The following is a 17,956-nucleotide window of genomic DNA, read 5'->3' as shown; positions in this document are numbered from 1 at the left end:
AAATTATGAAATCGTGTATTTATGTTAAATTACCATCCCAAAAAAATTGTTCGTACAAATATTTGTGGTTTAAATATTTGATGAATTCTCAAAACATATCTCTATGAAACTGAATTAACTCTTACATGATCTTTACATTCTAAGACCCTGGTCTCTACTCCAGATTTGTTTACACACTATGATTTCACGTAGGCCTAGAGAGTCGTGTCATTGTTATAACTTCAATCAAATCCATTGGTGATTGGCGGGACTTAAACTAGGCATCTTGGGGGCCAAATCCACGCACTCTACCACTAGACCAGTTTAAATTATAATCCGTGATCAACAAAATATTGGGCAACAGGCATTATGGTCTCAATATTGCATATTGAGATAAGTATGCCTATCGATCAAATGTTCGTTCCTAGTTCATTAAAAAAAAAATTTTTTTTTAGTCTTACGCAACAGAAAAATATTTTTTGCAATCATGTGGCCACCGATTTACTGATGAAGGTGGGATAAAATCGATTCAGTTTAATTTGAAATGAAATACTCATTTCGATCTAATTAAACCCATCGCCTGATTGGAATGTTGATGTGAAGAGAATCCCGTGGTTTTCAGCTTTACTTCAGCACTTTGTTTTCATTAGACAAATAACTAAGTGCTCTATAAATTACCGAATACTCGTGGTTTCAGGTTACTTGATGGAATTAAATGAAATAAATGTTTATTAACCAAACACATTTTCATTTCCCATAAAAAAAATACATCAAAACACGTGGAGTGCCCTCCTTCTCCTTACAACAAAAATCCTTACTCCTGAAATATAACTTATTGCAGTTAAATGCTAAAAAGACATAAAATTAGGAAATAAAACCACTAATAGTATAAAACTAAGTGAGCTGATCCAGTGGTTAGAACGCGGGACGTCGGTCCCCTGAGGTTCCGGGTTCGAATTTCACCAAAATCACCAATGGATTTTATTTAAGTGATAATGCCGCAACCCCTAGGTAAAGTGAAAAATCCATGGCTCGTGCCTAACGTCCTAGGAGGAAAAATAAAACATAAAACTAAGAGGAAAAGGTATATATAACTTGAAAAGGTCTGTTCGTAGATGGAGACGATTGTTCCAATTAGTGGAAATATTGGATAGATGAAAACAATACTCAAGATTTTATTTTTGTATGATATTCTGTTAAATCAAATGCATTGGTTATTTTGTCATGCCTAAGTTATTTGTTTCACAAACTGTTTCAATACATGCAATATTTACACAAATCATGGTATTATCAACTGTTTAAGTAAGAGTATTACTCTAGCTAGGGAATTTAAACACAAAAATATTTGTTTTAAACTCAATAACGATATAAATGAATTTCAGTGTAAACATTAAACTCTAAAATACTCTAGCAATCAGGCACAGATTTTATGTGCCACATGTCTTAAGAAGTTCAATAAAATGTAATATCTTTAAAACGCAAGTGAAGCAAATGTATTGGTTTGAATTAGCTATGTTTTCACCATGGGATGATTGCTGATTACCATTAAATTTTGAAATGGTTGTAAATATTCTTTTTACATAGCTACTGAAATCATTTAATTTAAGATAAATAGTTTAAAAAAGACAACTAGAAGAGCCTTGCGTAAAAATATGCTTGAAGCCTCCGGCTAAACTTTGGCAATTTGTTTTTATCTGCAAGAAAAATGGCGGAAGTGCTCTCATAAATTTCACATTCCGTATGCCCAAGAAGCCCGAGTGGCTTTTAAGATAATATACATTTAAAGCTTTTGAATAATTTTATTTGACAAGAATACAGAACGAATTGGTAAAACACATTGTAATAGTAACTAGGCCTCTAACTAAATAATGTATTTGTAGAACACGTTAAACAAGACTGCTTTATTTGTTAATTCAAAGCACTATTTATTAAGTTTTTAAGACCTGATGATTATTACACTTCATAAGGTCTAGTTTAAAAACAATACAAAATCAATACGCTTATAGATGTTAAGACCTTGAGCTATATTTAACTGCACTATTTTGAACTGTGTTAAAACCATATAAATATAATATCCTCAATGCCGTTCTAGTCATAGCGTTCTTAATATGGTATTAACTAACTATATTTTCAATTCCAAAATTATTTATTCAATATTTTCAGCAACAACGTTTGGATATTGTAAATTAATATTACACGTTTTTCTGATCAAGTTATTTAACTTTGGGTTGAGTCAGTCAACGTTTAAAAATTTGTAATTTAGTAAATATCTTAAAGCTTTAAATCATTATGACAAAATTATTAGCTAAAACTGCTATCAATGCGTTTTTTTTTATTATTATTGTATTATATTTGTTGAAAATAATAATGGCAACGCACCGAAAATTAATATTAAGTTTACATTTGTGTGGGGTATCCCTGTTGACTGTCATCCATATAATCTAAAACTTATATTTTACAGAAACGATTCATTCAATTATATTCAAGAGTAAAATAGTGTTATAATGTTATATTTCCGTCCAGAAAAGTCCGGTTGAAATTCACAAAATAGCAACAATGTGACTTTTAACTATACATCGATGTTTTTATCGTGATAATTCTATGACCCAGCAATGTAGCCAATACATATTTGACTTAATTTTAGGAGAGCATTGTATTTAGACACGTGATCACTGGTCTCAAATCTTTATCACGAGAACAGTAATTTCAGCACCGCCCACTTCCTGCCGATCTAGTCCGGTTAAACCGATGTCCGGTTAAAAGGTGTCCGGATAAGAGGGGGTCTACTGTAATAATAAGTTGTTCCACCTATCTAGGAAAATATGTCTTCCTAGAAGAGCTTTCTCCGAATTTCGAATACCCCCTCAACTAGAAGCCAAACAATCATTAGAAAGTACAGTATAAGTTGTTTTTTTTTATACAATCCACCAAGTTACAGAAGTAAAATTAATTAATTTTCTTTTTTACAATAACCTTAAAAATTAACCAAAAGTTTATATCCCTGGAAGTACAAAGCACGAAAGTATATTATTTGTAATGTCTCTACGGAAACTACTTCCTTTATATAACAAAGTGATAATCTTGGGAAACCGCCAACTCAGGAACTTAGTGGGTTCTCTATACTTTCGAAGTAAAGGAATAATATATTGTGAATTTTATAACGATAAGTATCTTATTTTATTAATTTTTATATCGTAAATCATCGACTCATTATCATTATTTGCTTATAAACATTAACTGTTTTTGAAATACTATATGTAAATGTAGACTTTTAAATAAAACAACCAATTTTTTACATGTTCCACCCAAAATTTTTCCCACATACAAAGTGTAAATTATACCTAGAAAATTAATTTACACAGCTAAATATACAGTCAGGCAGAGGAAGAAAACATGACAAACAAAAACATTATAATATTGGTTTATATTTTAATTTCAAAGTTGGACCACCATATTAGGCCGTGGCTTTCCTTTAACGAAAATATATATTAATACTTTTAATTGCCACGAAGAAATATGAGAGATCCAAATTTCTATTTTATTTTTCTCTAAATGTCATTCCGTATGACAGATCTATGATTAAGTTAGGCTCTTCGCCTTGTATAGCAACAACTGATTAATATAATAACCTGTATTATATAACCATAAAAAGATTAATTTATGGTTGTATCATTCGATGCTCTCACTATTAATTTAAATCCACGCTTGTTATGCAAACTCTGTCAAGTACGCCATATAAATTATACACAATCATTATAAAACGATGAATTAAATATTCCTGCAACCGTCATTTTGATATACAAAACGTTTGAGACTTTAAGTATACCGAAATAGAACTACAGTATTAAATTTACTAAGAACCAGAAATGCGTCATATCATTGAATCCAACTTTGCTGCACTCAGTATTAAAACTTTGTAGAAATGTTTGTGACATCACTTAAGGGAAATGTTAGAAACGTAAACAACTTATAAGCTGTTGTTAAGTATTCCAAGCAGAATAAATTAATACATGCAAGAGATGAACCTTATTTTCCTTCAACATCCAACAAAATTGTTATAACTTTATTATATCATTTTTCTGTATTACATTGTTTTTTTATTTCTACTTAATGTCTAATGTGCATAATTACTCAAAATGTTGTATTTAGTTTTTTCATCTATACCCTTTTAGTATTTATTTTATTTAAAAATTATCTTTAATTTATATCTATGACGATACGATGTCCTTTAATCTATGCCTGTTTAGTAAATGCTATTTGCGCAAGTATTTGAATTCGCTCATAAGAATTTTTGAAGATGTAGGTGGCCAAATTTAACCTTTAATTTGTTCACCCGGGTTGATCGTTATATGGTTATTTGTGGGATATATTAGCGAAGCAAGGGTACATTACAGTACAAGAAAGAATTGCATTGAATAAAATATTAAGTGGTAGAACAGGGACATGAACCCTAAACATAGAATCCTTGGTTTCACAGTTCGCTATGCCACAGACTCCTCATATGATATACATAATATGATGAGTACTGACCAGGGTGCCATGAAGGGTGGGTTAAGACAAGGATAGTTGATATGTATTTGGGTTTAAAATCATTTATGTCGTTATAGAACTGTTACTGACTAAAATAAAACTAACAACCTTTTAAATCATAAGAGAATTTTTAGGTTCCCTTTACTTTTTTAGATAATGCCGAAAATGAGTTGTGTTCAAAAACTTTATTTTTTTAATTACTTTCATCCCAGTAGGGTAAGGATTGGGGAGCGAGCTGGAGCTTTTCTGTGGTTAGAACGCGAGACCTCAGTCCCTGAGGTCCCGGGTTCAAATCCCGCCAATCACTAATGGATTTTATCTAAGTGATAATACTGCAACCCATATGTCTAGCCTGAAGTAATGTGAAAAACAATCCCATGCTCGTGCTTAGGACAAAAAGAGTTGGGTAAGGTATTGATTCTACATATTAGTAACATTCTAGAATCAAACAGCATCCTAGTCAAATTCCAGATTGGTAGTTAATTTGTTTTTTGTTTGTTTGTTTTTTTTTTTTTTTAAAGATAATTCGTATTCCCACAGTTGTATATTATATAATACCACTTAGGCTGGACGTCGGCCATCGTCGTTAAGTAGTATTGCGTTTTTTTTTGTTTTCTTTTTTTTGTGGCCTCTTTTATCCTTGTATGCCTGTCCATATAGACTACAGATCTGTGTGTAGAAAGTATCCAGCAAAGTAAGGGGTGAGCTGGTACGGTACGAAGATGAACTGTACTGAAAACATGTTTGCGGCATTGACCAGGATACGAACCCACGTCATCGCTGAAGGGTTCTGAAGTTCGAAACGCTACCAACTGAGCCACCGACTCACAAAATTGTAAGACAACGATACAAGTATAAGACACTATAGTTAACGTTTTCAAAAATATATTCCGTCCAGTTAAGCTATAACAAACAGTTATAACGATTATGATCTCGTCAATAGTACTACGAGTTGAACAAATATTTCCAACTGAAGTTTTATGGACCCAGTCATCATAAACCAATTTATTTTTCAATCTCTAAGGGAAATCTAGTTATTCCAGCACTGTTTTTGTACCAATTCGTTGAACTTTGCGACTTACTTATAATGGACTTACTTTATTTTTTTCTAAATCATCAACCTACTATAATCTTTAACTAATGTTTTTGAAACTTCAAACTACTGTATATTTTAGCAATGAACAAATTAGGCTTATATTTAATCTATTATGAAAATTATTTTGTATACGCTTGATAACCCGTTCGATGATGTTTAATCTTTACACTACAAACTGATTTACACTCTCTATAATGATGGGAATATTTTCAAAGGTGTATACAAACTAAACATATTTATAACCTCTATTAAAATATTTCATATAAAACATCGTATGTCTTTTTCGTTAACTGTGGGCAAGAACAAATAACTTAATATGTTAATGTTAGAAATGTCTCACACAGAGTACGTTCTTTTAAGTTAGTCAGCAACGACAACTTAATATTTATGAGCAGACTATGGTCGTTTGTCTGGAAGAAAATAAATCGACAAAGTTAGGTTGAAGGCGAAAGATTGCCCTTCCGTTTTTAAATTCTTTCCTGACAAGAGATTAAATTAAAAGGATCGGTTGGTATCGGATTAAACCCCTTTGAAAACAATCACTGAGTGAATTCATCTAGCTGGGTTATTTTTCTGGTTGTATCGTAAGTCGATCGTATATGTTTTTAACATGTTTGTTAAAATGGCAAGTGGTTTGGTAAAATATTTATTAATAAGTTTTACTAGAAAATAATTAACCATTTTTGCAAGCAGATTAAAAAGTGCACCATACGTATTTACCATTCTTCAACAAGATGCATGAAGTAACTAAACAAAAATTTTTAATGTTCTAGATCCTGCAGAATCAAATTACGATGAAAAGTCTACTAAAGCTAAGATGGAAAACTCTTAAACAAATCAGAAACAACCTAAATCGTTGCTTCGTAATAAAATTATCATTGATTTCTCAAAGTAAAAGGATTAGCCAGAAAGGAATCCGCCTTACCCTTGCAAAATATTTTACTTCTAAATATTAAGTCGTCTTGTTTGAGTTAAGCTAAGTTTTTAGTTTAGCAGAATGTTTACATTATTAGATTATTTGGAGTCAAATTTTTCAGCAAGATCGCTTTCAGAAAATGGTAAAATAGTTTTGCTTCGTTTGTGTTTAGTGTGCTGATACCTATTTAGAGTTTTATTAACTCGTATAATCAAAAACATATGATTAAAGTCTAGAGGGAATAAAGTTTGTATTTAGCTTTTACTTGGGATAAAAACAAAGATGGTAAATATTAATACTTTATGGTGACCATACGAATCTACCTACGTATTTTAAGCAAAGTATGAATGGAGATGAGTATAGTCTATACAGCCAATGGCAACTAAAGTACCTACAGTTTATACTGTAGTGGAATCCGAACTACGTTTTTCTCTTGTAATTAACAAGTTGGTCTAATTATCAGGTAAATGTCACCGAATAATCATGTGTCACCTAATTTCACGTAGTTTTTAACGACGTAAATACCGTATCTGAAAACCCCCCAATTGAAATCCTTCACAAATAACAAAATTCTTGTGTATCCATCTCGAATAGACTACATAAAATAGGGACCCACTTGTAAAGGATATATGTGTTATGTGTGTAAATTGACCAATGTTAAAAAGAACGAAACCAAACAACTACTGGATAAAATATTGCCGTTGGAACCAAACAGTTATTGGATAGTATTCGACAACGCTACGCGATTTATATTTTGGAACGATATACACTTCGGACTGTTAGCGACGACACGGATGTGTTTTATGGTTACCTATCAAAAGTTCATCTATTAGATAACGATTCCAATCGATATACTTCCTCTGTTTTACAGGCCAATTTATAACTCGATGCACATTTCAATATATGTATTGTATTCTAAATAGATTTGGTTTATGTATTTATGTGGCTTTGTTCCTATAGTGTAGGGAATAACTAATGAACCTTAGGGTGATGAATTTAAAAGTATGCCAAAGATAAACTCAATTCCATTAACTAAATTCATTACAATCAATTATATCAATTATTTAAGATGGGAACGCCACTGAGTGTGAGTTCCTAGTGGAACGCATCCTACACCCATCCCAAATTCGGGTATAGGATGAGTGGCGGACTCTTGTAATCTTGTAAGTGACTATGGTCGACATATTCCTTGGACACAGCTGTTAATAGCCCATACAGCTAATGGCAACTAAGGGACCCAAAGTTTATAGTGGAATCTGAACCACATTTTTGCCTTGTAATGATCGAATTGGTCTATCAGGATAGTACTGCGGGTAGTCGTAGTACTCACCAGTGCGGACGTTAATCCACAACAAGAAGTATCGCATCCACAATGTATTCCCATAAATATCCACAATGTGACCTCTTAGTAGTTGGATTACAGGACGACGTCATCGTCCCAGTTTGTAGGCGCAAGTCCTTAACGTTCTCTTATATGGCTGCCTTACGGAAAATAAAAAAAGTCTTGACAAGTTCTGATATTATTTATCAACAAATGTGTCATGAGTAATCATAATATTCGTTGATCTGAAAGAATAACACATGAAGAACTGTTGCGCATGGATTGCCGGAAGACTTACCCCCGGACAACTACCCCTCAAGCAGATTCCTACGTCATGTCAACGTCAGAGATCGAGGGGGCAGTTTTCGAGTCACGGACACTCAAGATTCGTTGTCAAAATGTTCTAAACTAACCTAACCTAACCAATCAAACTTGATGTAATATTCTGTTCCCCACATGCATTTTCTGTTATCAAACGGAATTACTCGAATAAAAATTACGATTACATAGCAGCACATTTTGCTAGGGGGGGTAGTATTCCAGTTGCGGACACGGCTCCCATATTGGTTGGTTGGCAGATTTCGTGACGTCACGAAACCTGGGGTGGTTTTCCGGGAGGCAGTATTCCGCATCCCCTTGCACATAACGAATGAAAGAGGTTAATCTACCTAAAAACAAAGGAGGTTTGCTAAGTAGGACCAAATCCGGTACAAACCATCACAGAACCCCCGAGAAAAATAAAGGCAAAACAAACTGGAGAAGTTTGGTTGACAGGTAAAGAGGACATTAATTGGAAAAAAGTTATCAAGAGTCCAAAATATCTCAGATACCAATATATAGTCTTACAAAATATCGGAATAGATTCAAATATATAAATATATATCCATGTGACAACAATGCAGAAGGTATTGAAATTATCCAAATACAGTTTAACACGGTAAACAAATAAAACAAACCGTACAAAAAATACAGAAATAAAAGCTAAATGCTTTATTTTTGGCTGTATGTAATGTTTCTAGCATTTTAGAAGAGAACTGTCTGCACTTTGAAAGATTGTAAAATGTTTAAAACTGTGAAATTAGGCAACAAATAAGAGCGATTATAATTCGAGGCTTGGTACATGACATTACGTTGCATCACGGGTAATATACCACCAAACAACCGCATTAATATAAATCTCTACTTTAAAAAGATTATATCGTGTTAGTGATTCTATTGTTCGATTATTCGCCTCATATCTCATTACACAGGACAATATATAATGAATAAGTCAATTGGATACTGTTTTCAAAGCGACTGGAAAAATTAATTACATTTTCTGTGGGGACCCGTAATGATGTTACAACAACAAAACGTGTAATGAATGATTAAACCAAAACAATGAGGGACGAAGTAATTAAACGAAATTAGCTATATGTCGTTATAAGTTCAGGAGCTATAATGTAATGTAATTCTGAATCAGCTGTTTGTAATGTTGTTGAAAGAATTTCTGATATCTTTTACATCTAAACCCTTTAAAAACATGCAAATACCATTAATCTTAGATGCTACTTATTTAATGACGAAAATCCCTTTTTACAACAAACCTATGAATCATAAAACACACACTAACACATCAGTTATTTTCACAAACAATTAGAAATAAGAGATTAATAAAACGATGAAATGCATGACCATAATTAATGCAAAAAGGACAAATTATATTTAAAATACATCAATTCATACATACTTATAATTGGCTTACATATAATTATGAGCTTGTGATTTAGACGGAGGTAAGTAATTTAAGTAAATTCAAACCCTTTTTATCAATATTTAACTTAGCCTATCGTTAATCAAATTAATGAGCACCCTGTAAAACGATCATTCCAAAATTATACTCTTACATGACAATACAAAAACATACTATGCCCTTTAATTTATTTTTTTAACTGTTCTGCAATATGCAAAATAGTTTTGTATTTATAAATGTTAAATATCATTGTAATCATTTAAATATTATGATAGCAGGGTGTAAAAATCAAAAAATCTGTACATATATTGAGAGTTTGGTATACTATCATCAATCCATGAAACTTCTCTTAAATGATTGGTTCTACCTGATTTTGTGAAATCGATAAACATTTTTTATATTTGATCTACATTTTATGAAAAGTATACTTATTCGCTGTAGTTGTCCTGCCTACAAGCGTAGAATAAATTGTGTATTTGCTTGTAGTCCCAAGAGGTCAATAACACCCTCCGCCCTCCATTTTGAATAATTATGATTTACTTAAAGATAAATCATCCCAGTATAGATCTCGAGGTTGCAGTATTAATAAAGTGATAAATCCATTATATCTTAAGATTTTCATAATAATCAATAATTGTTTAAGTTAGGTTTTTACCACAAGTTTTTCATTCCATATAATATCAATTTAAATCTACTGTTGTTGGACAAAACGATATATGAACCCATTGAACATACGTTTTTCCCTGCACTAAATATTGGGTTTTACGATAGGCTGAGTGTCAGTATCAATAATCCGATGTAACCTTACATTAAACACTGTGTTCTACACTATATTTAGTTTTTGTATAGGATTTAACTTTATTTAATTGATCTTGTTTATGCTTTATACAAACACGTTCGAACTGCTCCTTGAAAAATGGACGAACGTTATGCTTTTATTATTTTTGAATTCTTAGTTACAATAATAACTTTTATTTTTTCTGTTTTAAGTTGATAAATTGTAAGGCCTACATGTTCCGTAGACACAGCTGTTAATTAATACTCCAATGGCAACCAATGGACCTACAGTCTATGGTGGAATCCGAACCAATTTGTCCTTGTAACGAATTTATCTAATTATCAGGTGATGTAGTACTCACTAGTGCGGACGTTAATCCACACCAGGTAGCATCGCATCCACAGTGCATGCCTATAAATATTTAAAATTCGTTCCTAGTACAAATGGATTACAGGACGACGCCACCATCTCAGTATGTGTCCTGTATTAAAATCTATCATTCAATAAATGAGTTATGACAATTTTACACCTTGTTACATTTTGAAATAATGAATACATTACAACAATAAGTTACAATCCATTAACAGAGACAATGTATTCCAAGAGAAGAACTGAAGGAGTAATAGGCAATCTATTAAATTTCAAGTTAGATATAATGGGCCATTCATTGCAGAGGCTTTCTTTCAAAACCTCAAAAGGAAAATTAATGTTCAGACACTGCGAATTTTCTAATGTCCAAAGTTTGGGAATCATTTGCTTCCATCCGAAGCAGTTTGGGCAAGTTAGACAAAAATTTTAAATTCAAAAGCTTAAAATATTGTTCTTATGGTTACAAGTATGAGGCGTATGTTGACAAATATTCAAATATCAAGCAAACGTAATTTAAAGTATATATAGTCTCATAGCTTATTTAGACTTATCCTGAGCTTATTTAGAGCATTATTCTTCATAGTTATTAGATCTATTCGTTTATTGTAAACTTTGTTGTTTTATTTCGTAAATGTGTTATTATTATTAGTTTTTTAGAGGTTAACTTTAATAAAGTACCGTGAGGTCCTAAATTCGCCTCAATAAAAAAGGATTTTCATTTCATTTCATAGCCTTTTAGCTTGTGTCTAATGTTTTAAATTTAATTAAATACACAACCATTAAAAAAGGAATCTTTTTTTATATATATACCACTTCAAAATATTAATTAGTTACACAAACTTTGATATGTACTTGTATATACAAAGAATCTAACTAAATTAACTAATAAATGCATTTTAAATACCAGTTATTAGTTTCGTTTACTAAGTAATTATGAGTGACTATTCAATCATTGTTTTATTAATATCTGTTATTGTTTTGATTATCTCGATCACTCTACAATTAACGTAACGGACATAAGTAGGCCTAGTTTGTTTATACCTATTAAATTTATTTAAAAGATCAGCATACGTCACTGCTTTACAATATCATAGATTGCGTATAAAATATAAACAATTTTCATCGTAAAATCTAAAAACACCACTTCAATCCATTGTCGTCTACTTTAAAATCAAATTAGATTTTAATCTTCTGTTTGCAAAATATTTCGCACACCGAAATAAATATATTTTTAACAGCTATGCACTTATGTGTACAATTCATATTCAATATTGAAATACCAACCGGTAAAAAGTATTAAAAGATTATACTAAATTCAGAGATAAAAGTTCTTGTATATACTGTTTTGTCAGTTTCTAGTACAGTCGATAACGCAACTGTCATCTGTGACAGTTCCCATTCTAGTGCTAACAGATATCATGTTAACAGTATGGTTATGAAACGCATTTCACAAGTGATTTTGTGTTGTTTATTGTAAGGCTCTTACTTGATCCTAAATTGTATTTAGGTAATTTACTTATTTGTAAGTACTGTATCCAAATATAACTGAATATCAACCACTTTACCAAATTTTTGAGCAATTTAGGTAATTTACTTATTTGTAAGTACTGTATCCAAATATAACTGAATATCAACCACTTTACCAAATTTTTGAGCAAAAAATAATATCTAGCGCAAATATTACTTTGTGTGTTGTTTTAGCTTTACAGTAAAAATAGTTGGTGAATTAAAAACTCGGCCTTTGTTGATATATTCCCTCTCATAACATTGTTACTTATCCTTCTACACTAAACCTTACTAAATTAATAATTAATTTAAATTAAAATCCGAAAATATTCAAGGTACCCCTGTCAACTTTTACTTCACATAAAAAGTCAAAAAGTACAGTTAATAACAGCAATTGACTGTAATTAACAGTAAAAATTATTTAAATCGAATACTCTCCCTCACTCAACTATTATTTAATTTTCGTATGGGGAAACCACTTTGGGTACATTGATAAGCAAAACCTTGTTAAATTTAAAATAAACCCAAAACGAATAAAATACACGAAAGGTTTAGGGTACAGAATTAAATATTTCCGAAACATTGGATAGTGACAACCAAAAAAAGTAAAAAAATAATTAATCTACAATGAGGACTAGTTGTAACGTAAAAAATCACTTAATAAATATCTTAACCTATTCTAAAAGACATTTTACGATGATGTTACCTTTTACACCTGAAGTTTTTGGTGATATTTTACCATAATTAATAACGGACCACACTTTTACAATTTAAAACGAAAACAACTAAAAACTATATAATATGTGCATAAAAGCGCGCGGTTGAGATAAAATCTTTCCCAACCTTTTCCCCTTAACACAATATTTATTTTCACGGTCAATTATGTAGTTCCAAGTAAAATGAAAACCAAAGTTGAAACTCTCATAATGTCTTATCGCTATGCAAATTTCCACACGACTCATTTTTACTACAACTCAGTATGCATATATTTCTATGTAGACGTATTTCCCTTTGTAGTTTGTTGGTATTTGTTCTCTCTCAACCACATAACTTATCTGTCAGAAAATATTTCCTGTTTGGTAACCGTTTTTAAATACCACGTAGCTGATTTTAAAGATAGTAAACAAATATTATTTCAATTCAATTTCACAGAATATGTAGAAAATCTTGATCTTACTCACTTGTACAATCGACGATCCACAGCGCGTACTTCCAATGCCTCCAATACCAGAGGAACCTGACGTCATGGATACCAGGGTAGTTTTCGTAGCTGACAGTGTACACACATATCAGGTACGCCAAGTCTGTTACTGCCAATGCGGTGAGGTACGTATTAGTAGAAGAGGTCATTCTGCGGCGCGTCAGCACAACGATAGTTAGAATGTTACCCACAACTCCAATCAGCACGGCAGCCGGGGTCAAAACACGTTGCATCCAGTATCTGCTCTCATTACGGAATATTATCGCCGCACTCTCACTGTCCGTTATGTTTGCGGTGTAGTTTGTCGGCACCGTGCCGCAATCCATGACTGGCCGTCGCTGAAGTCGAGCGCGTACTGAGTCACTTTGGGCAGGGGGGCGGGATCAGCTGATCCATTGTTGACGCGCTCACTCTCAACTTGTACCTCTGTGAATATTCTATTTTTGGCTTAATGAGAATAATCTACTTACATTAAATGAAATAAAATCAAAATACAACTGTGTATAGTTTTCTTTTTAGCCACGCTGACTAAAAATGCTATATTTTTAACTTACAGGTAAAATAATTAAAGGTTTTTTTTAAAGGCAGTAAGTTCCTCTTGAAATTACATATATTTCCATACGCGAAGGAAGTAATTAGGAAGGAACATAGCACGACGATGTCGTAAGAGTAAAAAATATGGTAAACCATTAATTAATTAAATATAAATTTTAATATAAAAGGTTACAAAATAAAATAAAATACTTCTAAATACCTTAGAAATAAGCTTAATATTGATTTATCAGGAACACCATTTCAACACACAAATAAGCAAACCTGAATAATGAGTAACCGAAATAAATAAAGAAATATTTCCTATTATTTTGTTTGCTCACAATTTAAAAATTGAATTTTGTTTGGGAAAACCATTTGATATAAAAAGAGTTTGTACGATTTTACTTAAATATTTAAGCATTTCATTATTATAACTGATCGTATATTGGAAATTCCAATGCATACAAAATCATAAATAAATTTAACCATAAATAAATGTAGTTGGTGAGCTGAAAGCTAATTAATTTCAGCCGATTTCCACGTTTAGTTAATTAGCATAGCATTGTGTTCTATTCGCCCGTATAGACATACATTTTAATTAAATCGAACCATTGTTATTAATTTGTAAAGCATGAGTACCTCATACTCGTAAAAATAGCATAGAGCAATTTTAAATTTATAAAATTTATATAAATAAATTTAATATGTCTGTATATTATTTTTAGCTTAATAATCTTTATACAGACATAAAATATGTGTAATTCATTTTGGAAATTGCGTTAGATCTGATTGATATGAAGTCTTTTCTTGGGTATACGGACCTGTAGACTATCCGGAAAAATCTAGTTATTGAGTTTTGTAATCTTATCATATGCAATAGAGTAAAATTAATTATAATTTTAATTAATTTCAAAATACCCTCGCCACAGCAAACCTGCTAAATAAGCTAATTCCAATTTGTCTGAATTAATTTTCAATTAAATCTAACTAAATAACATTATATTTAACGAATACCTAGGTTAGCTGCTATTTGGAAACTAATAGCGCGTGTTTTTTTTATATTTTTTTATAATATTAATAGTTTAGGATAAAATGAATAAATTTGCCCAGTTTTATCAAAATATACCCATAAACAAGCAAACTTCAACATTTTACAATATTCTCCATAAGAATAACATAAAAAATTTTAAATTTACAATCTTTCGAATTTTCTCCGTTACTAATAATCATACAAAAACACTTTGATATACTAAAGGATTTATTTTTTAAGCTCTTAAAAAGGTGTAGAGAGAAATCGGGAAATTTTTTGATTTGAGGGCCAAAAATGAGAAAACCCAATTCTTACCCCATAAAATCCCCCTTAAAACCCCGTTCCAATGGTCCGACCATGCTGATTCGCGAACTCATTCAAGTTTGTCCCGCCTTACACCTTTAAACCAAATTTCATCAAAATCGGACAAAAATAATCAAGTTATCGCATTCACAGGCACACACACACACATATATAAATTTGAACGAATGGTGTTTTTGGCCTCTGGGGACATCAAAATGAAAAGTAAATCGGTCCCAGGTTTAGGTCTTACCGTGCCACCTACGGTAATAGCTACTTCTCTATAAGGAAATTCGTTAATATAAATAACTAGGCATTTGTGGTATACTTAAAATAAACACATGGTGGAATATCTGACAAGTTCAAATAATGGCGTATGGTTAGTGACACACCGCATCTGTGTATCTTCCAGCACTATCTGCGCAAGTTTTTTTTTTTTTTAACTACTTAACATAAAATCATTCATCAATATGAATTCATGTATACAAGTACGGTTTGTGTACATTATTGAGTAATTCATGAAATATTACATCGCTTAGATGAATAACAGTTTTTTACATAAAAGTATTTATATGCAGGGAGGCTGAAAAGTAACTTGCACCCCCCTTAACTTTTCAATCATTTGAGATACTGTATTAGAAATCTGTTTGCAACAACCTTCTTAGATATGGGGGGTTACACAAGTTATGTTCAATTTTGAAAATGTTTCCCTTCCAGCAGGGGTATAGGGTAGCTCAAAGTTTTCAAATAGCAAGTATAGTCGAGTTTGGTATCATTTTACAGGTACTGACAAAACAAAAAAATGTACATTAAGAAAACCAAAATCGGCCAACTAACAACAAAATGGTGCTCTAAAACGTTTCAAATCCAAATAACCGTGAGGGTTGCTGAAAATTTAACTTGCACCCCCTTAACATTTTAACTATTTGAGATATTTTAAATCTTTTTGCAGCAACCTGTTTAGATATGAGAGGCCACAATAATGATGATAATATTTTAAATTTAGGGACAGAGGAATTAGGGTGTGGATTAAAATTTTTAAACAGGAAGAATGGTCGAATTTGGTATCATTTTACCGGTCTTGACCAAACCAGGTAGTCTCACATAATTGTTAATGTTATTTATTTCTCTCCTTTTCATCAGTTATCAGTTATCGTGTGTCACATGTTTTGCATTTTTGTTTTCTTAATCTTATTTATTGTTATTTATTACTACTATTATTTATAGTGTTGTTATTAAATAATTAATATTTATTATTATTTGTAGTCTATGAATGTTTCACTTGATTCAATTTCATGAACTCATAGCATGTTCTCAATTTTGTATAGACTATGATAGTGCTGCAATGTAAAGGGATTTGTATACAGTTTTGTAGCATGCAACATAAAATACGGTAAGAGCTAGGCAAGATTTCGAAGAATTTTCATGGTCGGAATTACAGATTTACAAGTCACTCTTAGGTGTTTTTTTGAAAACCGTACTTCAAAAAACACCCTACTTCCAAAATTTATAAAATGTCTTGAATTTTCGACGTGTTTTTTTTTACTTTTTGGACATATATTTGTACTTTTAACACGTTACCTACCGGCCGTCACACTCAACTGTATGAGAACCGTTGTGATATGTGGTAGTGTAGGGGTTAATGATCCAAACGTTAAAATAACAGTGCCAAAAGTAACATTTTAAAATTGGAACGCACTAAAAAACTCTCGTTGAGCCAAACTCTGGTGCACGGGTGGTCTGACTCACCCCTTATAAGAACAATTGAACCAACACCACTTCTTATAAAATCTTTAAGGACCGCACAAAGACTGTTAAGTAAGATGGTGGAGGGTTTTAGGGGCCCAAGCGCCGCCAGCAAATGTTCATGCACTCGAGAATGTACACAGCACTTGACTCTTGACATGGCTCTAGATCGGTCTTTGTTATCATTCACCACAATGTTGTTTATGCTTCCCCTGTACGTTACTTTGAAAATATCTTTAAAAATTGTTGTATTTTAATTATGGAATTGGTAAAACGTTTACTCGTTAGATGACCTTGTATCTGCTCCCGTCCTCTTAACGTAAATTTTGGAAAAAACTCCAATGCAATTTTAACCCTAATAATACATCCTCCGCATCAAATCAGTAGACTAAGAAAATGTCCATTTACCTGGCAGATTTTTTTATGAAATATTCCTTTAAAATTGTCAGATTTATTTCCTATTCAAACAACATTTAGGGTTGCTGCTACAGGGAAGGTATTGAGGTGTGTTTCTCTTATTGAAATGTTAATAGCTTAGTATGAAATAAACAAAATTGACAATAAAAATATATAATCCATAAACAATCCAACTACAACAGTTTGTTTATTCTTCATAAGAATAACATGGGAATTTTAAATTTTAAATTTTTTTATTATCTCCATAACCGTTAGGCATACAAAACGCTTCAACATAAAAATCATTTCTTTTTTAAGCTCTAAAAAATAGTTTGGAAAGAAATTATTAAATCCTTTGTTTTTAGCGTCAAAAATAGGAAAATGTGTTACCCTATTAAACCCCCCATAAACCCCGACCCCATGGTCCGAGTATGCTGGTTCGCAAACTCGTTCGAATAAACAAACGTTTATGTTTTTAAAAAATTCCATCAACATCATATATATATATATATATATATATCC

At 31.7% G+C, this 17,956-nt stretch overlaps 1 protein-coding gene across 1 annotated transcript in view; it reads right to left on the bottom strand.

The window, feature by feature from the left end:
- LOC128988908 (FMRFamide receptor-like) overlaps window positions 1-13,755 on the bottom strand; it is a 325,276-nt gene extending 311,521 nt beyond the window's left edge. The window contains exon 1 of the mRNA XM_054410676.1: window positions 13,409-13,755. Within this exon, the coding sequence (XP_054266651.1) occupies window positions 13,409-13,754 (346 nt within the window). The 5' untranslated portion in view covers window position 13,755. The remainder of the gene's footprint in view (window positions 1-13,408) is intronic.
- Between the last annotated feature and the right edge of the window lie 4,201 nt (window positions 13,756-17,956).

Source organism: Macrosteles quadrilineatus, unplaced genomic scaffold (assembly GCF_028750875.1).
Source record: "Macrosteles quadrilineatus isolate MER2022 unplaced genomic scaffold, UCM_ALF_1.0 Scaffold_3__2_contigs__length_128488019, whole genome shotgun sequence".
Taxonomy (NCBI): domain Eukaryota; kingdom Metazoa; phylum Arthropoda; class Insecta; order Hemiptera; family Cicadellidae; genus Macrosteles; species Macrosteles quadrilineatus.
This window is presented reverse-complemented; position numbering and strand designations above follow the sequence as displayed.